The sequence below is a fragment of the Rhea pennata genome, chromosome 1 (assembly GCF_028389875.1).
Source record: "Rhea pennata isolate bPtePen1 chromosome 1, bPtePen1.pri, whole genome shotgun sequence".
In the NCBI taxonomy this organism is placed as follows: Eukaryota; Metazoa; Chordata; class Aves; order Rheiformes; family Rheidae; genus Rhea; species Rhea pennata.
The window spans coordinates 121,087,458-121,112,924 of NC_084663.1; the positions used below are offsets into that span (position 1 = coordinate 121,087,458).

Below are 25,467 nucleotides of genomic sequence, written 5' to 3' on the forward strand. Positions count from 1 at the left end.
ACCTTATTTCTCCATTAAACAGGAGTACCTTCTGACAATGAAATTTAGCCAGCCTTCAGGGTAAAGTACATCTTAAATAACTGCTTTCCTCATCTCTGGCATTCATTTCAAGAAGATGTGTGGTTCTGTTTATCCTACCATGGAGGCTTTAAGCCTAGAATATAAATCACTACAATAAACTGGAAATCCACTCCATCCTCTTTCTGAAGAAAATGAGAAGGCAGAATGATAGTTTTTTTAAACTTGCATGACATGTCCAAAAAAAACTCCAAAGCCAAAAACACACCAGTTGTACTCTTCCAGCATCCTTAGGAAGGGAGTATCATTATAGAGGCAGAGCAAACACTCAGAATGACCAATTCAGACCATAGTGTGGCAGACTCCAGCTCTTAGCCTTACATTAGCCTTAGTCATTGTGTGCTCTCACTCACACACACTCAAACAAGTGGCTTCTGGCTGGCTGCATATCAGTCCATTTGCTGACACCACTGATGAGTGGGCCATTGCACAGCTGTGGAAAGCCTCCACAACTCAGGCTCCAGCAGCCTCCTTGCAGCAGACAGGAAGGTAGCAAGTTCTGTACCTTTTGCTTAAGTCTCACTTAACAACACAGTAACTGAGCTTTTACTACTCTGCTGAGTGAGCTGTAGCGGAGACTGAAACGTGCATCTTTGCAGTGCCCCATGCTTCAGAAGAACCTCAACTGTTTTTGTGTGGCCTCCTCTTACAGCCAGATGAAAAGCTGTCAACCCTTCATTATCAGAAACATTGATGTTTCCTGAGCTGACAAGTTCCTCTACTACTTCAGAGTGCCCGTTTTCTGCAGCAAGATGTAAAGCTGTCCTGTTTAAAGGGCCTCTGGCTAGAACATTGGCCCTTCCATCTAGCAGCAACTTTGTTGTTGCTAAATGGCCGCTGCGAGATGCCAGGTGAAGAGCAGTACATCCTTCTGCTGTTGTTGCCTCAATATCTGCGCCGTGTTTTAGCAGCAGCCTCGATGTGCTTGTGTGGCCAGTTTCAGCAGCTATGTGGAGAGCGGTCTGTGAGAATGCATTCTGTATGTTGACATCTGACTCCAGGTCTATGAGAAGGCGAGCGACTCGGTAGTGTCCTCGCTGAGCAGCCAGGTGCAGGGAGGTCCTCCCATCCATGGTCTGCACATTCACATTTGCACCTGGCTGTTTGGCCAGAAGCTTTACAATGGAAAGATGACCTTGCCAGGCAGCATAGTGCAGTGGTACCCAGTCATCCTTGCCTTTGATATCCACATTAACGCCTCTTCTCAACAGGATCCGCACGATATTCTCTTGGCCGTACTGACAGGCTATGTGGATGGGGGTTCTGCCTTCAAAATCTACCTCATTTAAGGATGCATTCTTATCAAGCAGCATTTTGGTGCTGAACTCATCCCCGTTTTGGGCAGCAAAGTGAAGAGCGGTCCACTGATCCTCATCTTTGGCATTAACATTAATTTTCCTTGCCATAATCAGCTCCACAATGCTTTTCACTTTCTTCTCAATGGCTATGTGAAGAGGGGTGGATCCTTTGCTGTTGGTGAGGTTGGGGTTAGCATTGTACAGGAGGAGCCATTTGACACATTCTTCTTGACCGACTTCAACAGCCAAGTGCAAGAGACTGGAATTCCCATCTAAAACGATATCAACATCTTGAGGCTGGAGAATCTTCATCAGCTTGCTGGTGTCTCCAGATAAAATGGCCTCTGTTAGCTTCCTCTTCTGTATGTCTGTAGTTCCAATATCTAGATGGAAGAAGACACTATAACAATTCTGGCACCTGCAGAACCTTATTTGCCCCCAGGTAGCACAGCTGGTGGCCTCAGATGCCTGTTCTTTGCAGTACTGGACTGAAAAAAGTGGGGGGGAGGATGTTGGGGTGACTTACTACAAGCATTCATGGGAGCTGCTGACAAAGCAGCTTCAGTCTTCTTAAAACAGGTGCTTAAACTTGGGCTCAGTTTAACTGAAGCAGAACCAGGCTTGACCTGGTGTTGACCATAGTCCTACTCCAAGCAAGAAGTTGGACTAGATGAGCTCCCATCCACCAACCTTTATATGACTGATTCTGCAATTGCTTTGATGGGAATTCAGGTCATTTGTTTTCAGAAGTAAATGAGATTTATTATTTCTCACTGGACTATGTTTGGGAACCACCTCATGCATTTTCTTTAAATAACTACCTCTGGTAAATAAATTCATTGTGCTGACAGCAAGAAAAGCAAGGTTAACAGTGATTTCCAGAATGCTATTTTTAATAATATTGCTCTTCATTCCATGGACCACTATGTCCCAGCCCAAAGAACTCAAAAAAAGAGGGGCAGGAGGAGAAAAATGAAGCACACACTTACCATTCCCTGAAGTCTCCCTCTCAAAGGAAAGGGAAAGGGAGCCTCTAGATGAAAAAGCCGAATCTACAGATGAAACTCCTGAAAGCCGCTTGTTGTCACTGGATGCAAGTTTGGGCTCAGAAGAACTGCGGCTGAGATCATCAGGGCCTTCCATAGTCTGAGAAATCCCTGAATCCAGCTGAGACAACAATTCTGAAAGACTGTAATCCTTAACTGATGCTGCAACAGGCTCCTGTTTCGGCTGGGATAGCACAGCCATTCCCTTCAAGAGAAGCCCACAAAGCATTTTAGAAAGCTCAGTAAGAAAAATAAAGCATGAAGCTGTACAAGATGAAGTCGGGGTTCATTAATTTGCAGGTAACCTTTAAGCATTGTTCTTATTAAATGAGGCGTAGTAACAAGGTCACTGAAAATTTTCAGATGCAAGAGAGAAGTTTTCATCAGTACTCCATGTAGCTGCTAAAGCCACATCGTTCTTTTGTCTATAGCAATTTTTAAGATCAGTCACACCCACATAGTTCCAACGTTCACTTCCTAACTGTCCTGTACTCCCTTAACAGTCTAAGGCGCCACTTGAGCTCAGTCCTGCACAGCGGCTTTCCTAACCTGGTCTGTCACTTTTGCATTCCAGTCCTTCGCTAAGCCCCATTCCCACCAGGCAAGCAGGTGCCCCAAAGCATCAAAGAGAAGGTTGCTTGGGAAGTTACAGGACATAGAAGACCCTGTTCCTTGCACAAACCTAGTGTGCTTTAACAGGAGGTGGAAAGAGAAATACCTCAGGTGGTTGCTCTGGGGAACTCTTGGTGTCCAGGTCCTGAGATAGCACTTCTTTGGTTTCATCTTCTGGTTTTTCACAAAGGGCCTCTGTTTCTGAAGTGATTTCTTTGAAGAAAACAAGACAAGTTTTGTTTGTAATAGCAGACTTCTCTGAAGTGCCCCACTGCCCTTCTCTATCATTAGAGCTTACCAGCTTTGAGATACTGTGGGTGAAAGTTTTCACCACCCCATCTAGCACCACATCACTAGGTGCAAGTATGTAACTGAAAACAGAGCGTGTATGACTAACTGAACAGCCCATTTTTACACTCATGCCAGCTTCACATGTAGCATCAATTACACACTGGCTACACTGAAAGGCTTTAAAATGGGAACTAGTCTGCTGCTAGCTGCTTGGCAGACTGAGATACATGTTTTAGAAAGATGGGACCCTCAGTCCCCATACTTTGGGCAGAAAGAGGGAGGTGGGAGGAAAGAGGCAAAACACTCTAGTTGTTAATGCTAAGATTAAGTGCTTGGAGATGATAATTACTGCATTCTTCTACATTTGCAGAAGGATGCAATTTTGTATTTGTAACGCAACTGTTCAGGGTAAGCTGAAACCTTTGACTATGGTTGCCTTTTTTTCAGTGCCAAAAAAAACCCAACAAGAATTGTTCTTAAGAAAATTCAGTTTCTTGGTATACAACGGTATGTTTCAGGAGCCAGGGCCTTTAATGCTTTGGTATGGTTTAAAAAAAAAAAACACACCAAATCCAGGCTTGGCATATACTGATAAACACAATCAAAAATGAACCTAAACCATCTCCCCCAAGGTACTGACTAAACAGATCAACTGGTTCAGCACAGGTCTTTTAACCCCAAACGTGTTTACATAACACTGCCATGGTCAGACTTGTCCCCAGATAATCCCTTCCTTTGCAAATGAATGAGTGGTCTGTATCATTGTCTCCACCACACAAATGCTCTATTTACTCTGTCACAAAGGTTCACAGCATTTACCCCCACGGATTAAGAGAGTCCTGAGCAATAACATGACTCATAGAAGAAATGGGCAGGCAGGTTAGGAGGAAATCTTACCTTGAAATGTTGGCCGTTCACCAGGATCATCTTGCCAACATTTTTGCATCAGTTTGATCAAGTTATTACATGAATGAGGCCTGGATTTGGAAACAGCAGGTAGCTCTGGGCGGTGGCCTTTAACTACTTTTACCATAATATGTAAAATGTTGTTTTCCTCTGTAAAGTAAAAGCATACAGTGAAGAGCTCCCAGCAAAATAAAGGATTTCTGTCGTTTCTAACAGCTTAACGGTGTAACAGATTGAAAGTTGGTTTTCATATGATTTTCTAGATTTAGAGTACTTTCTTCTAGCAATAAGGGAAAAGGAGAAATTCTTATTCTCCCACAATATATTCAGCAATTCAGTAACATATTTACTTCCAGTACATGAGTTAAAAACTACCATCAGTGAGTGACTGTGCTCTTTTTCTACTCATAAAAGAGGTTGAGCCAAAGGAGAGAGGGGGGAAAAAAAACAAAACAAAACCAAAACAGTTCTCTGCTAACCTCTCTATAGATTTTCATATCTGCGGTAAGAAAATTAGACTATAGATTTTATGTAGACCAGGTACCTGACCTTTTCGTAAAGGTAAAGAAAGAACACAGAGCAAACAGTGCAGTACTGTGGCTCTTGACTCTGAAGTCAAGCACTGAGTTAAATGGGATCCCTCATTTAGAGAAAAATGAATAGTAGACTCTAACCTGCTCAGACATGTTTGCTATACATAGGCTAGTCATATGCATATGAAAATAGTCATAAAGAATAAATAACTAATAACTGCCTGCAGATTGGTACATTTACTATGGGGGAGAACAAGGCTTATTCTCACAGTCCTTCTCCCCCACCCCAAATAAACAAATCTCCATCCACACTCTACAAATAAACTACAGAACCTCTCTATAGAGTAGCTGTTTCTGCAGGCAGTTAAGTTGCCTGCCAGGTGGCTTCGCTCTGCACTGTTCCTTGCAGGCTCCAACATCTGTAAGGTGGCCAAGCAGGCCACACACTAATCTGGATCTGTACAGCAAACTCCAGCAAAAGGAAAAAGAGGTGCAGACTGGGGAACCTTGTGACAATAAGGATTCTGCTTTCACAGTGTAGGACAGAGGAGGACTTCGAATCTGACTTGAAATTGGAGCACTTAAAAATGCCCAACATACAAGACGCTAGAAATTTAGAAGATATGCATCAGACACATCAGCTTGTAATCTCAGACTGGTGACAAGGGAAACATGCTTATCAAAGGGAGAAAGGAAAAAAAGTTTAGAAGTTTAGACACAACTCACATAAGTCGGGCTTACCTGCAAAGGGCTTTTTTTGTGTAAGAACTCCCCAAATCACAATGGAAAAGCTACAACAAAATAAATAAATAAATAAAAAGAAAGAAAGAAAGAAAGAAAACGAAAATTATTCCTAGAAAGCTTAAAAAATTCTCATAGAAATGTAATTTGTTTTCATTAGTTGTCTGTCCTGGCCTGTCATCTAATTCAGCTGACAAACACACTGTAACATGCAGCCTAGAACCATGACTTGAAAGCCTATTTTTTTCAGGGAAGAATCTGAGGCACTGAACATGAGGACTAGCTGCAGACTGCTTGCTTGCTGGTTACATTTTGACTGCTTTAAACTAGCACTAACAAAATTGGAGAGCAGCAGAAAACTATTGCAGATGTTATTTAGTATTTCTGCACTGTAAGATGGTCATAAAAAAATGTACATTCCATTTAGAACACTGAGTATCTTGCAATTTACAGCTGTGATTTCCTTTACCTAATAACCTCACCATGAAAGGAGAACCAAAGACCTAGTGATGAAATCCAGTAAAGATTGCTAAGCATTTTGTCAGCGTTAACTTTCCAAGTAGGTCAGAATGCACCTTTTGATGGGAAAATTAGATGTGGGCAGAGTACTTCCTATGTCAGTTTCCAATAAATGTATGTTACCTGAAATTATTTCCGTAATGCCCAAGACCCCATGATCAGCTGCAGTTTGTTAAAAGGCCTCTACGCTGCGAAGACTTTGCATAAAGCAAAGCAAACACGAGCCTTTGCAAGATGAGGTTCAAATAGTATTTGGGCGTTTGGTGCTCAGTTAAGTTTTATAATCAGAAAAAAAAGAAGGCTCATTTTACAGTATTATTTAAAGTAATTTTAGGTATTTCTGTGGTTAACTGACCTGTACACATCATGTTTGGTGTCAAAACACCTGTTTTTTTCTTTAATGCGTTCAGGAGGAAGGTATGCAATTGTGCCACACAAGCCATCTATGCTAAGGTCATGGGAATGAGACAAGCCATTGCACTTTGCAAGTCCAAAGTCAGAAATCTGCAAAAGAAAGGAGGGTAGAGAAGTGCACACATTAGATTCAAGGGAATTAACAAAAACTTGTGTGGAGTAATGAATGACAGATGTAACAGGAAGACCCAAAAAAATATAGTGAACTGCCATTCAGAAATTTCAAGCTAAGGAAAAAAAAAACAAAAAAAACCCCCAAAAAACAACAAAAAAACCCCAACTCTGGAAACACTGGACTATGGTAGGCTTTTCTTTAAAGTTAAATTGGAAATAAAAAAGCACACACACAAGCAGTTTTTGCAAGCAGCAGCTTGTTAGCCCATTATACGGCAAATACAATAAACAGTTGGACAATTTACTGTAATTTCAGGCTAGTCAAATTTAGCTAGTGCAAATCATAAATTCATGCAATTACTGCCCCCCCCCTTTCCCTATGAAACATCACGTTGCGTGTTAAGTTTTATCAGAGTTCTGAGCGGCTGCTTCCAGACCATGACTTTCCCAAGGAGCACAAGGGAACTGCTCTTTTAGATATCATCGTGTTACACTTACTATGCCAACAAGGATGAAGCCCAGCATTAGAGGGGCAAAGTGGGAGAGGAAAAAAAAAAAGAATAAAAAAGGCAGGGAATTCTTTCTGGCAACTAGCAGATATAGCAAGTTGGTGCAGTGATGCAGTGCAAACAGCTGAAATGAACAAAACAAGTGACAGCAAGTTTGCAAAAAGGAAAAGACATCTCCACTTTAATTTGAAGTGTCAAACAAATATGCATTCATTTGCTCTCAAAGGCATACCAATCATCAAGTGAACAGATAAGCAAGGAATTTCCTTTGTGTTACTTATTTCCCACTGGTCAAAAACATCTATTATGCTAAGTGGAATTTTCAAGAAAAGTCAAGCCTTTTTGGACCACTCAGTCCAAATGATTTTTGTCTATATGCTAGATGATAAACAGAAAAGATTCCTCCTCCCCCCCAAAAAACACAGATTTAAGCATTCTTTTTATCTAGTAAATGCTAAGTTTTTCAATGACTCATTTCCATAGTGCTGTCTTGATCTCCACAGCTTCTCCTTTGAGAAAGTTCTCCCTCAAAACAAAATGGCATAATTAACAAAGTGGGCTTTTTTGGTTTTTTTTTGTTTTGTTTTGTTTTTTGTTTTTTGGGGTTTTTTTTGGACACAGGCTCCGACTTTATGCTTTCAGAAGTTTCTCTCAAGAGATACCACACAGCTAGCTGCAACATGCACCAGTCATTGCAAAGGGAGAAAACTGCATCCACCTTCAGTCTCCGGGAGAACAGGCGGACTACAGCCATCTCCCCAAAGCGCCCACAAAGCTTCGGCAGGAACGTCCCCCAGGAACTGGGAACCAAATGGAGGTGAGCTCAGGAACTGCCCAAGTCCTGTGTCCCAACCCACAAGTATATCCAGCCTGTTGTCCATCTCTATCGTAAATCTGCAGGGTAACGTGGGAATTGAGGAAAACATCACCAGGAACCCTCGCTCTCCCGAAGCGCGTGGAGGGGTAGTTTCTCCTGCCTGTAGGGTTACGCTCTCGCAGGGCGATTGCTAACCTCTTCAGCGAGCCAAGCACTGGAGTCCAGGACAGTTTTGAGCAGGCAAGAGACCCGCGTTTGCAAGACAGCTGCCCTGCGAAGGGCCGGACTGACTGCCTCCAGTAAACACTGCAGAGGAGTTTCGGGCACTTGATGCTCCCAAGGGGAACAAAAGCGCAGCCCCAACATCGTGCAAGCCCTTCGTGTCAGGTTAATAAGTGATCCAGTCATTTCAAGTCTGAGCAGATCTGACTTGGCAAAGTATGACTGTCCTCTGATTAACACAAAGTAGAGAATTATATACGTCTGAAGAAACCCATATGGCATGCGGGCATAATTAAAGCTATACATCTTCCTCCTTGACTAAACAGCAGCAGGTTTCCCACTGTGCAAATTAAGCAAAAAGAAAAAAAAAAAAAAAAAAAAAAAAAAAAAAAAAAAAAAAAAAGAAAAGAAAAGAAAGAAATAGGGAGAGCACATTCAGTGACATTCCTGTGTTGAAAAAAACAGCCACCAACTGTGTTGCTCGAGTCTTTTGGGTGCACAAGGCTAAACACACTAGACTGAAAAGATTTCATTCTAAGCCTAAAAGCCAAAGAAACAGCCAAAGTACAGAGCTGAGCTTCAATTCTATCAAATACTGGAGAAAGCACTGGAAATTAAAGTACCGCAATTTTCGGACTGCAGCAAAAGAGCAAAGTTCTGAAGACGGATTTTGCAGGTTTCATTGGCTCCTTTAGGGTAAATCTTCCATGTTACATGGGGTATTAGTCATGCAGTTTCTTTTAACATCAGTGGGAATTGTGCAGTGGGTGGAAACACAGCCATTTAACTGATCTGTTTTGCCTTTAAATTGCTTGCCGTGAACCTAGGTCTGCGAGGTACACGAGGCTGGTAAACATAGCAAACGCGGAGTGCCTGTGCGCGGCTAGCACAGCCTCTTCTTCCTTCATGCCCCCGCTAGCCACAAACCTCAAACCTCTGGGGCAGCCCTTGCAGCCCACCCAAGTATCTAGTTACTTCAGACAGATCCTGATGGGCTGCAAAAGCGTACCCAACACCAGCACAGTTCAGAGGAGACACGGAGGCGACAGACGGCTTCATGCAAAACACGCGGTGAAGAGGTAGGAAGAAGAGACGAGACATTGGCCAGAGCCCACACAGACAGCGGGACTGTTTGTGTTCAGACAGCTCTCACAGGCTCTGCTTTTTAAAGGTCTGAACGAGGAGAAACACATGAGTAGCAACTGAGGAGGAAAGCTATACATGTTTTCCTGCACACATCGCAGCAACCCTTAGGTCCACATTCCAAAATTTGAAGATGATTTTCCATAAAACTATTTTTTCTTTTTTCTTTTTTTTTTCCATACAATGGACAATGCTGGGCACAGACAGGCATTTCTGTTTGTCACTTACAGATGTTTCCATTCTAGTTTGTAAAAACACCCTCACTTGCAAAGCTCTGGATGTTTGGGCTTGTGAAGCTATTTTTTGGAGCTCCTTTAAAGACCACAATATTTTTTTTCTTTGTAGCAGATGTGTTCAAGTAACTACCGTGAGTAATAAAACCAGCTATTTCTATACAGTGCAGCGACTGAGCTCCCAGAAACAAAAATGCTGCTTGGACAGTACTTTCACTGATGGCTCCTGATAAACCATCTCAGTTCGTGCATTTAGCTTCTAATCCTGCATCTTATTTTTCCATATGTAAGACTCAAAAGTCCACTGGACTGGACTGAGACATCGGGGTCACAAAAATGTTTGCTTCATCAAACAGGTAACAAAGCGGTCAGATTAATTTTTAATCTCCGCAGGCGGGCAGATCCAGTGTTTGTCTCCGTCCAAAGTCTCTGCATGCTCGGCTATTGAGAATGGCACACATTTCTCTATGTCCTTTCTTTTGGAAGTGCCAGAAAGCTCTAGAAGACTTCCATGGGTTACTGATTTGAGATACTAGGAAATTAGGAAAAAATAAGTAATTCCCTTGATTTCAAGTGAAGACACACCTAGCCCCTGCACTTCCAACAGGTATCTTCACTTCTGTGTTTATGGATGCACTTCAATTAGTTACAAAAACAAATCAGTTACAAAAAGTTTTCTGAAGCAGCCTGTATTTTCAATTTGTTCTAACTTACTCTGAAACATTAACTCCTCAAAAACCCGTTTCAAGTCCTACTGTGATGTTTATAATGCTCTTTTCAGAAGGGACAAAGACCAAGGCCACAGTCAAACACCCCCGCATAGACCTGCCTAACAGGGACGGTCTTGTTCTCTCCTCTCTCCTCGGTGTCACCGCTAGAGAACTGATCAAGGTGAGAATCAGCCTTGTTGGCTGGGATTAAAGAGCCGTGTAACAGCAGCCCTGCAAGGAAACTGCGAACAGGAGGGGTGGGAAACGGGGAAAGGGGTCACACGAAACAACAAAGCTCAGTTCTCATTTCTAATAACAGGGCAGCATTTGCAGCTGATGAAAAAGCAGCTGTATTAACTACATCAGCTACTCTAATAAAAGAAATGTAACCGCTCTTTACCAGCCTGGCCTCTGGGTATTACTGTGACCTACAATACGTTAATATGTTTTCTAAGAAACATGGATTTTCAGGCTGACTAGTCGTCTTCTTACTCCAAACTCTGGAAATGTTGCAGTTCCTTCTCTGGCAGAACTAAATAAAGGTGAACACCACAGAGGCAACCTATCCATGTTTAGCAAGATCTCCACTACAGCACGACACAACAGCAGCAAATTTCACATTGGTTTAAACTGGAATGCCAGGGTGAAAAAGCAACCAAGGTGAGCTGGAAGCAGTGCACAGCTGAGACCAGCTCATCTTGATTCAAAAAAAAGAAAAAATCTATAAAGCAAAATCTGGGAGATGAAAAATACACACTAGTAAATCCCACCAATTTTTATATGTCAAGAGGAGGAGCTGCAAATATCAGGTAGGCTAGTAAGAGAAATAAGACCCTATAAAAACGCTTTTCCCCAAAGGTATTAAGTTGCAGGCTGACTTTATTTTAGAAACCTGAACAAAAAGTAGCAATCAAATATGAGATCAATTGAAGATAAGAAACCTGGGATGTAGTAACACAGAGAGCGTGTGGGCATAGTAGCTGGCAACAAGCTAGAGATTGCTGCGTATGGGGGTTGTATTCACCCACTGAGGGCCCTGGGAGAGATCACATTAGAGCAGGGAATTAGCAAACTAAGAGCCTGCGAGGGCAGCGCGGGAAGGCTGCATTGCTTCCCCAGCACCAGCTCCCTGCAAATGATTGCCACAGCACAGGGAGCCCTGGGGAGAGATCCACAACTTGGATAGAAGCTGGGAGGGATGAACAACAAGAGCTCGCCTGACATGGTCTGGTTAAGCAAAAGCTAGCTATTAAATAGTCCGGAAGTATTTCAAGGCTGTACATATGAAACGCTAGAGAGAGAGGGCAGGGACGACCTTGTGAATACAAATGGAATCAAGAGGTTGAAAATAATGGGGATGTGTGGGGGGAAATAGCCTGATCCCTGCTAGCAAAGCTGCCCAGGTATGGAATAACCCTCCCAAAAGAACCACACAGCTTAAGGCAGCCAAGATGGACCAGGACATGGAGAGGGAGGAGCTCCCAGCTAATGCTCCTTTCAACACTAAGGCCCACCACTTGTAGAGGAGCAGGCACATATTCATACATCCTTCAAGAAACAACAAAGCCTCATCTTAAATACAATTTATACGTATTATATACATACAGTTAGAACAGCCAAGGAACTCCCTAACATGCCTTTGGAAAAAAAAATAGTAATAATACACAGCTATCTATGTCCCTGCTGTGGCTAATCCCATGCTCTTAATTATCCACCCAAAAACAAAATTCAGCACAAACTCTTATGTAATACACAGGAGACAGCTTTATGATATGGAGGCACCCACTTGATGATAAGTTCTGTACAACATCACTGCATTAGTCATCATCCTCACTTGGGGTTTTAAAGCAAGTGTTGTGCTTGTAAAAGAAGAAGGGTGTGTTTCCATTTACCTAGCAATAGGGCACAGAGAAGCACTTCTAATGTACTCCACTGGAAGACTGTTTCCTGGCTCAAGGGCAAACAGTTTATAAAAATCCTCCCTACCTCCAAACTTGTTTCACAGTTTGCAACATCTCTTCACTCACTTCAGGATTCTATTAGGGACAGGTCACCTACTAAATTGATGCTAGCATTTTAAAAGTAAAAACACTTCAATCACCAGCTTCATTAGCCTTCCAGCAAGAAATGCACACTAAGTCAAGCTGCAGGGTCTGAAATTTAATTAAAAGTTTCACATCATACAAAAAGAAGGTTTGGGGCCACATTTTTAAAGTGAAGGCTCCTCACAAAATAGTCACCTCTCTAAGTCTGCATGTAAGTTCGTATGCCTGTGTTGCCACTTGGAGGGGTTTCCAAGATGCCTACAGATTTAGAAGACTGCTGGCTGAAAAATCATTTGGATCAGACCATTCTTTTCTGAACTTAATGAAGAAAGTCTGAAGATCATCATGTGTTTTATATACAGAGCATGTAGTAACTATATTCAGTGTCAACAATGACCTCACTAGAGAGTCATTTTTACATTTCGCACTTTGCCCTCTTGTCTTACATCACCATCCAGATATAGGCTGCACAATAGTCAGAATATCAGGCAGCATTTCCATCTCCTGAAAAAGTGAGAAAATGCAGCCTTCTTATCTTGGCTTGTGTCAAAAATTAGGATTTTAAGAAGTCATGCAAGCAAGCATGAACTTCAGGTAAATAAATATTTAGCAATGGCCTCAAGCATCAGTGTATGAGAATACACTTTTAACACCTCAGACCTTGATGATGTTCTGGTAATAGTACTGTGGACTGCCAATAGTCACCTCATATCTCTGGAAGAAAATCCTCCTAGAAATAAGCCATCAGAAAGGCCTAGCAAAAAAAGCTGAGCCTTCGTCACAGGCCTGACTTTTTTAGAAATGTGCTCCAACCCTCTCATAACATCAGCAGGGGCATTTTTCTTTTCAGAAAACTTTATTTTTAGAATGGCACAGCAAGAACAAAGCCATTTGGCCAGTTTAAAGGGGACAGAAAAACAGCAAACATATGATGACACTGATAAAAATCTGTAAGATGACTACTTGTGTCATCTAGTTATAGCAGCCAGCAGCATGATTAATCCTATAGTTTGAAGGTTAAGAGTTTGGCCACCAATTTGAAAACACTTGGGGAGAAAAGAGAGATTTCAGTCCCTCTCCTCTCCAATAGGAAGAAAGCAAGCACAATCTCCTTAGCCCAGCTGTCAAAACAGGATCTAACAAGAAAAGGCCATCAAATTTACTAGCTTGCTCTGGACACTGACAATGAAAATAATTTGAAACTGATATAGCCATAAAAAAATTCCTTGATTGATCTCTGGTAGGCATAAGCAGTCAGGACAGAAATACTTTTTCATTGTATATGCTCTCAGCAAATGAAAGGAGAAAGTAACTTGCTTTTGACAAGGCTCTGCTTCGCTGGACTCCAACTGTAAACTAGATTTGGGCATTTAATACAGGGCACAAAGCAAGAAGGCATAGAACAAGGTCACCAGTGTGAGCTGTAGAAGTGACATAGATGATTTAGAGGTTCACACTGCTTTTCACTCCCTCTTGTCACCTGTTTCATGACACTACCACAAGGAAATTTAAAACAGAACCTACGAGGCCTCAAAGCCAAAGTTTGCTATACTACCACTCTCCTGAAATTTCAGAAGAGTTTTCATGAGCTCTATCTCTATTTATGTATCTAAATGATGCATAAATAAATTTAAAAGGTGTTGGGATTGGAGGGGTTGGGGCAGAAGGGAAGGATTTTTCCAATTCCTTTTCTCAAAAGGAATGTTTCTGGTTTCTCTCAGGCCTTTGAGCTTGGCAGGGGCCACACAGGACTACATGGTACCAGAAATGTGTGCTTGGAACAGAGTGCCCAAGACATACCTTGACATGGTAGTGGGCATCAAGCAGGATGTTTGCAGGCTTGAGGTCCAGGTGGAGCAGCGGAGGAGACATACAGTGCAGGAAGTTCATCCCCACTGCTGTCTCGTGGATGATTCGAAAGCGCAATTCCCAAGGCAGCGGTTCAGAAGCCAGGAGCTTTTCCAGAGATCCTGTTTCCATGTACTCCATGACCAAGCCAACTGGCTCTTTACAGATGCCATAAACAGGAAGGATATAGCGAAACTTTGCCATTTCCATCTTCCTGGCTTCCTCCAACAGCTCCATACGTTCCCTGAGTAAAAGACAACATACGGTGAAGGATGGAGTAGCTGTTTCCTCCTCCCCAATCATGCACCAAACATTTCATTTTCCATGAAACTGAAAAACAAATTTCATCATCATCATCATCATCTGGCTGACCCATGCTACATCTCCAGCCTAAATCCCACAAATACTTTCACATTTACTACCTCTGTTTTATGCTTCTAACGATAGGCAGCTCACAGCAGCTGAACCACAGGTATGTTGGACACTTCAACATGCAAATACCCCTAGAGTGAAGCCTGTCTCTCCACTTTGATGTTTATGCTGTTCTGTTAAGAACAAGCACGATGCATGTAATGGCCAGATTTACCACTGCCGTAACTCCTTGGGCTAAAGTCATTAGCTTTTTGTGAGTCATAAGACAGCATTAATCAGAAGCGAACATGGACAGTATTGCTTCAGCTGCCCTGCTGACATAGGCTACCTATGCATAGACCCAGGAGTCGGGACAAGAATCCCCTGAACTCCTTATTTAGGAGAGAAAGTTTTCCACTGTATTTAGATGGACACGGCAAAAGCCTCCCTCTACCCAAAATCCAGATTTGATAATTTCAGTATTATGTTCGGTCAAGCTTTAGCTAACGCTGATAACCTAGAGTTGTAGGTTGGGGGATTATGTAACACATCTAGAACTGGAACAGGGACTGAGCATTCGCGGGTGTTTACAGGTCACTTCGAGTCTGACCCTGCAAAGTGCCAAGCATTAGTCAGTCCCAGATGCAGCCTCCCAGGTCAAGACCCTTAATTGCAATGTCCTCTTTCTGCACTTCAAGCACTGCCTTCCCGCTCCAACAGTCCAGGAGTATCTGTTTGGAGCCAAGTTCAAAACATGAAACAATCGTCTCCTTCCCAGGCCAACTCTACTTCTGCACTCCAAAGAGGAAGCACACCTGACAGATGAGAAGAGGTTCAGATACACTATTAACGATGATGGGCAGCACATAAGGCACTTTTGGGTCACAGGTACCACCAACACATCACAGTCGCCTCCATCCACCAACTAACAAAACAGGATGCAGGAAGGTCAGATAGAGAATATTCTCTACACAGAGACTCTCTTATTACATGACAGCTCTTGTAACACCATCTGAGGAGTGGAAACTAATAGAGAACAGTACCCAAAGTAACAGGACAACGTTTGAACATAGACAGTAAACAGAAAGTTATAGTTTTTCTTTTAAAGTACTGCTTTGAACCCCCCTTGCCACGTTTATAAAAGACCAACTCTTGTGGAATACATTAGGCATGTGTATTTAAAGTTCAGTAAGCACCTGCACATCAGTTACAACAACAGATCAAAAGAAAGATGCTCCCATACTTTGAAACTATGGAAGCGTTTAACAGCCCTGGTAGACTCTTGCCCGTCCCATCTGCCAGTCCTCAAAAGCTCTGGAAGACACTTGGGGCCAGATCCTGACTCAATTGCAGTTTGTGACATGCACCATCATCTCCTTCTAAAAGGAGAAACCCCAAGTCCAGCAGAGGACCATAAGCCACAGTCCAGCACAGTGAAACCTCCCCTTCCCATGTACAACCCCGGTGACAGCCTGCACCACAGTGCTGGAAGGCTGACTGTAAACAGGACCCTCGGTGCTTCCACACAGCAATTTCAGAAGCTATCATTTAACCCTTTAACTAGGCCTTGAGGCTCAGCTTTAAGGTGACCAGGATCCCAGCCTTCTGCTCTCAGTGAGAGACAGGAAAGCACTCTGCTTCGCCTTTCATGAGAAATCAGCCCAATCGTGGTGTTTTTTTTAAAAAAAAAAAAAAAAAAAAAAAAAAGAAAGAAAATGCAGTCTACTGCTTTTTCTACTAGAAAGACTGACTAGCTCTAGTAGTCTGCAGCAATCTAGTACAATTAACATTAGTGTTAGAAGTGAATCTAACCTAGCATGAAGAAGCAAAACTGTTTCAGAGGCAAGATAAGGCTGAAAAATTATTTAAGAGGGTAATACAAAATATTGGTGGAGGGGGGGCAGAAGGGAGAAGATAACAGAGATCTTTTCTCTTTATTAACCATGTTGGCTCCTCCTGCTCCCTAGAGCAACTTTCTTGTAAAATGAATGCCTTTGTAGACAAGTACCCAGTTTGCTCTTTGGCAGGCTGGAAGGGAGCGCCTATGAATAACACAACCAACTCCTTGCCCCCGAGCCACATGCATAGCCAGCATAATTCATCAGGCTTCAGCGAGCTGAGCTCTGGAGTCAGAGATGTAAAATACCTGTCTGAGCCCTCCAAGGCAAAGCAAGAACCCAGCAACAGTTTAAACATAACCAGAACCACTAGACTCCCAGGGCTGACGAAGACATCACCAAAATTAGAGATCTCCTGCTCAAAATGGGGCATTTTTCCTAGTGAAGGGAGAATTTCTGATTGTAACAAAACAAAAAAACTCCTTCCTAGCCTAGACCAGGCTCTTCTATTACTTAATTTATTTACTTAACTAGCAGACAGGAGCCCTTTGTCTAATTTGCCTGACAAAAATGACAACAAAAAACACCCCACCCCAAAACCCCCGCAACAATTACCACCTTGAGCTTCTTCCCATATCCAGAGTACTCAAAATCTAAAGAGCTAGTGATCTGATAGAGTCACCATGGCAGGGTATAAGTAACCTGCCAATTTCCAACACAGGTCCCCTCATCTTCAAGGGAGGGGAAAAAGAAAAAAAAGAAAAAAAAAGGAAAAAAAAAAGGGAAAGTGCAGAGACCCAAAAACACAGCTTAGTCATGTCCTGAAGTGCATCTACATCAATTCTATTAACACAAACAACACTTTAAACCAAGATCTTCTCAATCAGACAAAGATGAAAGGTCTTTTAGCTTTCCTTTTTACTAGCACAAGGTGTGACTGGCACTCAACGCAATCTTAGGTGTTCTCAATGTGCCTATCGCCTCAATATGCAAGTGCTAATGCTACAAAGAATGCTGTAGATATCATTGAAGTTAAGTTTTTAACAGATCAAAGTATGTTTTGTTTTTTACACTACTCAATTACTCATAGTGCTTAGAAATTATTCCACACTATCATCAAGGAATACTTTCAAAAGCACCAGAGGAAGAAAAAGATCCTTATTAAGTTGAATTCTGAGGTTTTTCAGTGAAGAAGCGTAGCACTAGCCTTTGTTCATTTGCAGTTACAATACAGCTTTTTGTTTAAGAGCTACATAATTAAAGAGTTATCTTCTCTAAGCAGTCTGGCTTCATTTTCCTTTCCCTTCCAATACTCTATCCCAACATTATAGTATTAAAAAAAAAAAAAAAGAAAAAAAAAGCTTGCATACAGGACAACTGAGCTCACCTAGACCTAGTGATGCACACCCTTCTCCCATCCAAAGCATAATGTCACAGAGGGAAGACCATATACAACCAATCAGCCATTTGCAAAGCAACTACAAATATTATGTAAATTAACATGGGGGATCTTTGACTTTCCTGACATATCTGTCTGCTTCTGCTTGAAGTCAGACTGTCTAATCCAACTGATGTTGCTTCATTCTTTGGCTTCTCCTGGAGAGACAAGGGATTTACCCAGCTCACCACCTCCCTCCCAAGGGACCAAAGCCCAACTCTTGTGCCACAAACCCTGCTACAAGGACAGCAAGAATTGTGACTGCATCCACATTTGCACATACCCAGTTTTTACGCCCTGAAGACCATGCTGTCTGCTGAAATATACAACTTTAAACTTAAAATTTTTAATTTTAAAAGGGTAGTCTTTGCACATTTTCCTCCCTAACACGCATACAAACTCTCCATAGAGTTTGAAACAGAAGAGTTAAAATCATTCCAGGGAAACTCAAAAAAATCTGGTAAGCGCTAATGGAGTGATTTCCTTGAACCATCTTCAGAAGCAGAGCAGCCAGACCTCCCTCAGCCCAGGAGAGATGCAGCCTGGCACAGCTCCTCCCACACTGCTCTCTAGTAAGAAACAAGAGACTACTGGTGATGGAGATGTCTGTCAAAGCAGGGCACTCCTGTGTTTTGTCATGAACCCTTTCCATGTGCACCACAACAGACACGTAAGTACATATTATGACGTCTACTGAGCAGCTCACGGCTTTAATGTGGACTTTTATAGTACTGTCCATCAGAGAGGAACGTGAGCAAGACAGAAGAAACACCGTGTTGTCACGATAGAATGTGTTGAGGCCAAAATATGAGAAAAAAAAAAAATCTCGTCTTTCACATTAACACAGGTCCCCGACCCGCTAACAGATCTCTGCTGCATGGTAATCACAGCCCTTGAATGACACAATTACAGGTTCATCAGGACAGTTAGGTTCTCTCCTCTTTAAGGAGTGCCAGGAGAGTATTAAGTTCTAGCTACATAACCAGAGGCTGACTGAGTAGACATTTATTCACCTTTGTCACCTACCTACATAAATGCAGCATCTGCTAACAGCAAGAAATTTCTAAATCCTATGAATCCAGGTCCTGCAGAAGGATATACATGCAAGGTTTGGGGTCTTTCTTCCCCCCTCTCAAATCAAGATGGCATGTCGATCCTCCTCCGTACCCTGTAGTCACCCCCAATTACTAACGCCTCTCATCAAGAGCCCTCTTTGGGAACTATTACATCCCTCCCCCTTGTTAGAGTCTGCAGATGTTCATATGTGTATGTTCACACATATATATGTATTTGTTATGTTCAGCCATAAGAAATCCACAACTTCCAAATTGCTCTCTCAGAGCTTGCCACACTTCTTTTTTTCCTCCAGATCAGACTTTCATTCCAACCATCAGGACTAAAGAAAAAAAAAAAGTTTGCTTTCTCCACCGCAGTTCCTGGAGGTTAGCCTTCTCTGCCCTTCTGGCTCATACGCTCTTTTCTTCAGGCTTATATTTATTATCCCCTACATTCTCTGGGGACCAAAAGTGGGAGCAAATAAGGTGTTAGAAATGGAATTTGGCTCAGTAGTCTTGGATTTAAAGATAAAAATACTTCTGGCTGTACATTCTGTTTTTTTCTCCTGGAGGCCACCTTACCAAGCAAACTATTCCAAATCTCTTACCGTCTGCAGAAATACAGTAAAAGAGACTACAAAGCCCTGCCACCTCCAAACCATTACAAACAGGATTTTAATGTGGTACCAAACACATAAAAACAATTCTGTATTACTCAGCCAGTGTTTCCGATACTGGTGATAATTCCTCCAACTCTGCTGTTATAGGGGGTTCCAATAAATGGCTAGACCAGGTAATCTCCTGGATTAATGATTTCATTACATAGGCTAGTTATACAACTTGACAACCTAGATATAGCTAGACCAGCTCAGACAACCTGTGAACTGTAGAGAGTGTTGTATTTTGTGTGGCTCCTCCACATTGGAAAGGCACAACATTCTTATATAGAAAAGTTTCAGATAAAAAGACTCTCTCTCCTTTTTTTTTTTTTTTTTTTTTTTTTTAATTTGGCAGTATTACAAACTACCGAAGGGGATTTGGTAGAGCAGCCTAAGAATCAAAGAAGCAGCATGTACAAATTCAGCTTTGTTCTGTTTTGGAGAAACAAGCCTTTTCAAAAGGACCCCACTTTTAACATCAGCAATGGTGTTATTAAATAACACATTGAAGCATCTGAAACCCAAAAGCTGTAGTAAAACATCAAACAAACATTTCAACAATTGGACTGTCAAAACTAGCCACAAGCTGCAGGAGTCCCATGTTCTCAAAGCTCAAAAACTCTCAAGCCAATTTTGTTTACTGAACATCTTCACATTCACAGAATCCCTCTAATATTTGTGCACCTTGTAACCAGTGAAAGACAAGTGGTACTCAATTGCACACTGAATATTAATACAGAGATGCTATAGCAGCTCTCAAACTTAATTGTCCATGTTACAACACATGGCAGCATCACAGAGTGGTTGAGGTTGGAAGAGACCTTTAGAGAGCGAGTCTAACCCCAGCCCCTACTCAAGCAGGGCCACCTAGAACAGGTTGCCCAGGATCCTGTCCAGATGGCTTCTGAATAGGTCCAAAGAGGTGTATCATAGAATGGTAAGGTTGGAAGGGACCTCTGGAGATCACCTGGTCCAACTCTCAGCATAGCCCATATGGGGACTGAACCTGCAACCTTGGCATTAGCAGCACCACGCTCTAACTAACTGAGCTAAACCTGCCCCCAAGAATGGAGACTCCACAGCCTCTCTGGGTAACCTGTTCCAGTGCTCAGTCACCCTCACAGTAAAGTTTTTCCTCACGTTCACATGCAGCTTCCTGTGTTTCCGTCTGTGCTCGCTGCCTCCCATCCTATCACCGGGCAACACTGAAAAAGAGTCAACATGTATAAATATCTGATGGGGGAGACCAGATCCCCCCTCAGTTTTCTCCAAGGCTGAACAACCTTTCCTCACATGAGAGATGCTCCAGTCTTGTAATCATGTTAGTAGCCCTTCTCTGGACTCGCTTCAGTAGCTCCACATTTCTCTTGTATTGGGGAACCCAGCACTGGACACAGCACCCCAGATGTGGCCTCACCAGGGCTCAGTAGAGGGGAAGGATCACCTCCCTTGACCTGCTGGCAATGTTCTTCCTAATACAGCCCAGGATACCATTGGTGTTCTTTGACAAATTAGCACATTACTGGTCCATGTTCAGCTTGTCTACCAGGACTCCCAGGTTCTTCTCTGCAGAGCTGCTTTCAAGCCTGTTGACCCACAGCCTGTACTTGTGCTTGGGGTTATTTCTTCCCAGGTTCTCTGCACTTCGCTTTATTGAACAGTCTGAGGTTCTTCTCTGCCCAGCATTTGTCTCAGACTCTAAAAATTAACTTTTGAGTGTATTTTCTGCAAACTTCCAAGAAGAATAGAAGCATCAGAGGATCAAGTATGTGAACGGGATCTATTTTTTAATATTTGTCTTCAGTATGAATTTATACCTTAAATAAATTTGATTTGTATCAGTTTGGAGGCACAATGTCTACCCTGGAGAAAAAATATCATTTCTAAACATATTCTGCAAATGAAAAGTGTAGTAAATGCTCTGGCTTATTTTGAAGGGACATTTTCATTTTAACCGAAAAAAATAGTTTGCTACAGTAATTCTGGATTGGCCTTAATAATCATCAATCTGAAATCTACTTTGAAGCTTAAGGAAGTTAGAATGGCTTGCAAGTTAACCCAAAGCACCCTCTTTGACATCTTTTCCATTTTGTTCACAGACAGCCCAGTCACCCTGTGTCTGCATCAAACTCTCCCTCTCCTCTTTTAAAGAGAGGACATTTCATCTCACCTGCTCTGTTATATCAGCCATGCCTACAGCAAAGCCAGCAATTCAGGTAATGGCCAAGAGGCTCCCCTACCCTAGTAATCTTGTAGACGACAGGCTTATAACTTTTCAGTCCTAGTACCAACTTATCTCCTCCTCTTGTAGGAACTGGAACAAGGAAAACCTTTTGTGACCAAACCATCTCAAATATCACACCAAAAACACACTGCAGAATCAGCTCGTGAGCTCGCAGCCCCCAGAGATTCAGGTGGAACTGAAGAGCTCCAGGAACACGACTTGGTCACACTCACTTCCCTGCACACAGACGCTGACCTGCAGGGAGACAGCTACCATCCTTTGAAAGGGACAGATGCTTCTGAAGATGCCTCCAATGACCTTCCTCTCCTAGGAAAGGCCAGATCCCCCCCACAACAGGCCGTATCACACACACACTGCACGGTGCAGCACAGCTGACTGTCCTGTCTCCACTAACTGTGGGCCCCGGTTAGTTGCAGAGGGAGGCAAGCTGGAAGAAGTTCTCACCATGCAGCATCTTTACCTGCAACAAGAAACACAGCTCCACACGAGACTACCCTGTGAGGGTATGTTCAGGGCAGGCAGCAGGGAGAAACGCTGGCTCCGAACTGAAGCCAGAAAACATCTCTCCTAGCAAGTCTCCTTTCAGCACCTGGTCCTGAAAGACAGCACAGCCCGGGGCTGCGGAGCGCACCAACCGCTCCCCATCGCCGCCGGACTCGCCCCACCGCTCGCCACCGCCGGCTGGCTGCCGCACCGGCGTCTCAGCACGGAGGGGGGGGGACCGCAAACCCAAGACGAAGGGCTCGCACTGCCCGCGGCGGGGAGCTCGCCGCGGCGGGGCACTGCGGGCCGGGGCAACCCCCGGACCCCTGCCGCGCCTCCCGCTCAGGACTGCCGTCGGTGACCTCCAGAGCCGCAGCAGGCGCAGCGCTTCCACACAAGCCGCTACACGCGCGACCAGGGCAGGGCAAAGCCCTTCCCGAAGGGCTCCGAGCCCCCCCAAAAAGACCAAAAAAAAAAAAAAAAAAACCAAAATTTACGCCTGAGCTCTTTACGCTGCCCCTCCAAACGGGGGCAGGCGAGTCGCCCCCAAACTAACTAGCTCTGCGTTTCACCGCTCTGCTCCGTGGCTGCCAGCACACGCGTCCCCGACTACCGAGGGCGGCGCGGAGGCGCCGTGTTTCGGCTCCCCTCCGCCTCCGCCCCCGCCCCGCACCGGCGAGGCCGCTCAGAGCAGCCGCGGGACGCGGCCGGGAGCGCGGGGGAAACCTCCGCGCCGCGCCGCTGCCCGCCCGCGCCCCCGGCAGCCCCGGCCCGGCCCGGCCCGGCCCTTACTTCTCGTCCACATGGAGGCTGGGCGAGCACTTGATGGCGAGCCACGTCTTCCAGTGGAGGTGGCGCACTTTGTACACCTGCCCGAAGCCGCCCGAGCCGATCTTCTCCCAGCTGCCGAACTCGCCCTCCTCGAAGGCCCTCAGCAGCCCCACGGCCCAGGGCGAGCCGCTCTCCCGCGCCATGCCGCCCCGCCGCCCGGCCTGGCCTGGCCCGGCCCAGCCCGGCTCGCCTCGGCTCGGCTCGCCGCCGCGCAGCGCCACCGCGCCACCCCGCCGCGGCCCAGGTGAGTCAGGCGCGGCCGGGGGCGGGGCGTGACGACACTTCCTGGCCGCCGCCGCCCGTGCCGGGCCGGGGCCGGGGCCGGGGCCGGGGCCGGGGCCGGGCTGCCCGCGCGGCGGGCGGTTCGCGGCTCCCGCAGCCTGATGCTGTGGGTGGCGGTGCGGGTGCGCTGCCAGGGATCGCTCTTATTAAAGTGAGGGCTTGATTCGGGTGAGACTAGGACTATATATATATTTTTTTTCTTTTTTTTTTCTTTTTTTTTTCTTTTTTTTTTGGCGTAAGAGCTGAAGTATTTCTTAGTGCCGAAATCCGGCAGCAATGCAGTTTGTGTACTCTGACGCGCTGTCAACTGTACGCTGTCAAACTCCCCATTTCAGCGGGAGCAGACACTTGTGTGACATCCACCCTCCCCCTTCGCAGGGGGGACTGAATACTGCTAAGAGAGAGAAATCCACAGCGCCGGGGGCAGCAGGTCCCTCCGGGAGCTTGGGGTGGGCAGTTAACACCCAGCTGGGTCTTGAGTCTGTACGCGGCGTCTGGATCGTGCTGCTCCGCGGTCGCACAAGGCCTCACTGGGAGCGTCCCCAGGCAAGCCGGGGACAGCATCCTGGAGGGCTTCACACAGGATGCGCTCTCCTGCTTTGCACAGCTGCTCCAGGAGGTACAGTAAAAACACAGATACACTTTCCTTAGCAATTAGAATCCCTGAGATGGAGGAGGATTTGGGGCCCAGTCCTTGCAAATTAAATTAAATACCAGGGTAAGGGCAGCTCTCCCCTCTCCCAGGGAAGCTCTCCAGTGGCCTCCTTCACACGGCCTCTTTTCTCTGCTGTTTTCCACGTAAACAGCAGGGATCCTGGTGCCACAGCAGCCCTGAAGGCTGGTGACTGCAGCGCTCTCCACACACTGGGTGAGCTGTAACAATTAAACTATTAAATAAAAGGGGAGGGAAGCATCAACAACTACATTCTTTCCTTTTTGCTTCAAACAGGGCCAGCTCTGGGAACCCCAACAGAGCTACATCCCTCTGGCAAAGGACAGAGAAACCCTTAATCTTGCACATCCTGCTCGGTTCTAGGAGACAGAGGGCAAGTGCTCAGCGTTGTGAAGACCAGAATTTGTCTGGGCATGCTCAGAAGCCACATCTGGGGGTTCTGCAAAACCATACAGCCAAAACCCGGTGTATCTATGGTTTTCATTTGCCTCTGGGATTAGGAGTTTTGCTGAGTTTTGCTCTAGATTTCAATGCCTGAATCCTTTTGTGGATCTAGGTGCAGCTACCATAGGTCTTGAATCAGGCCATAAGAAGCCTTAATCTGTCACTGAGATACAGCAGTTGAAGAAGTCTGCAACCTTTGGTACGTAACGTAATGGTAAACAGACTATTTCTGTTTGCATCATGACCTGCACACCTATCATGTCTTAATGTTAAAGCTTGTGTTTGTTTTAAGAATTATATCAGACTCAAGTTTATTTTCTAGGCAGTAAACGTGATCATTTAGTCTGGCAAGTTAAACAACAAACAGAGGACAATGCTGAGTGTTTTACAGCTAGGATAGCAGTGGTCTTTCTTTTTTGTCTTTGCAAAGCTCCATTTAAAAAGAATCTATAGAAGCATTTAATTACTTTAAAAAAACTTCAGACATTAAGTCTGTTCCCAGACTTTATTCCACATAGAATTGTTCCTGCTTAACCTATTCTGGATTCAGCTGAACACTTCTTTACTCTGAAATAAAAATGTCTGTATGTAAATAAATTAGGAATAAGAAATAAATGTGTACAGACAAGCCCTTAGGCCACCCAGGTAACCTGATGATATACCTCTGTCTCACCTCCCTTTTTCATTTCCTTCCTTCCGTCTATCATCTTTTTTTTTTTTTTCCTGTTTTGATTTGGGCCTTAACAGCAATTGGATTAGTGTGGGGAGACTTCCATGCTCTCTTAAGCTCTGCTTAAACTGAAGCAATTTGCAGAGCCAGGCCTTGGACAGAACACCATTTGGAGGTATGCAGTACTTAGTCCCAAACAGCACACCAAATACTTTATTCCACTAATGATATATTACCATTTAAACTCATATTTCACTGGGAAGTTAGCAAAAGCTGTAAAACTAAACAAACTGTAGGATAGCTTTGCCCTATACATCACAGCTAAAATGTTTTGCTTCTGTATTACGTGAACAGATAGCTGACTCCAACTATGTAATAGTAGCCAATAAAAACAGCACTAATTTGCAGTAGCCAACTTG

General features: G+C 44.2%; 1 protein-coding gene across 1 annotated transcript; it reads right to left on the minus strand.

The window, feature by feature from the left end:
- Positions 1-590: 590 nt before the first annotated feature.
- Positions 591-23,134, minus strand: RIPK4 (receptor interacting serine/threonine kinase 4). Its single transcript, XM_062573759.1, has 8 exons — positions 22,941-23,134; positions 14,032-14,323; positions 6,380-6,528; positions 5,506-5,555; positions 4,223-4,381; positions 3,141-3,247; positions 2,366-2,627; positions 591-1,759 (listed from the first exon to the last, which is right to left on the minus strand). Exons 1-8 carry the CDS (start codon positions 23,120-23,122, stop codon positions 591-593), a joined length of 2,370 nt encoding a protein of 789 aa, XP_062429743.1. The 5' UTR covers positions 23,123-23,134.
- Positions 23,135-25,467: the final 2,333 nt, after the last annotated feature.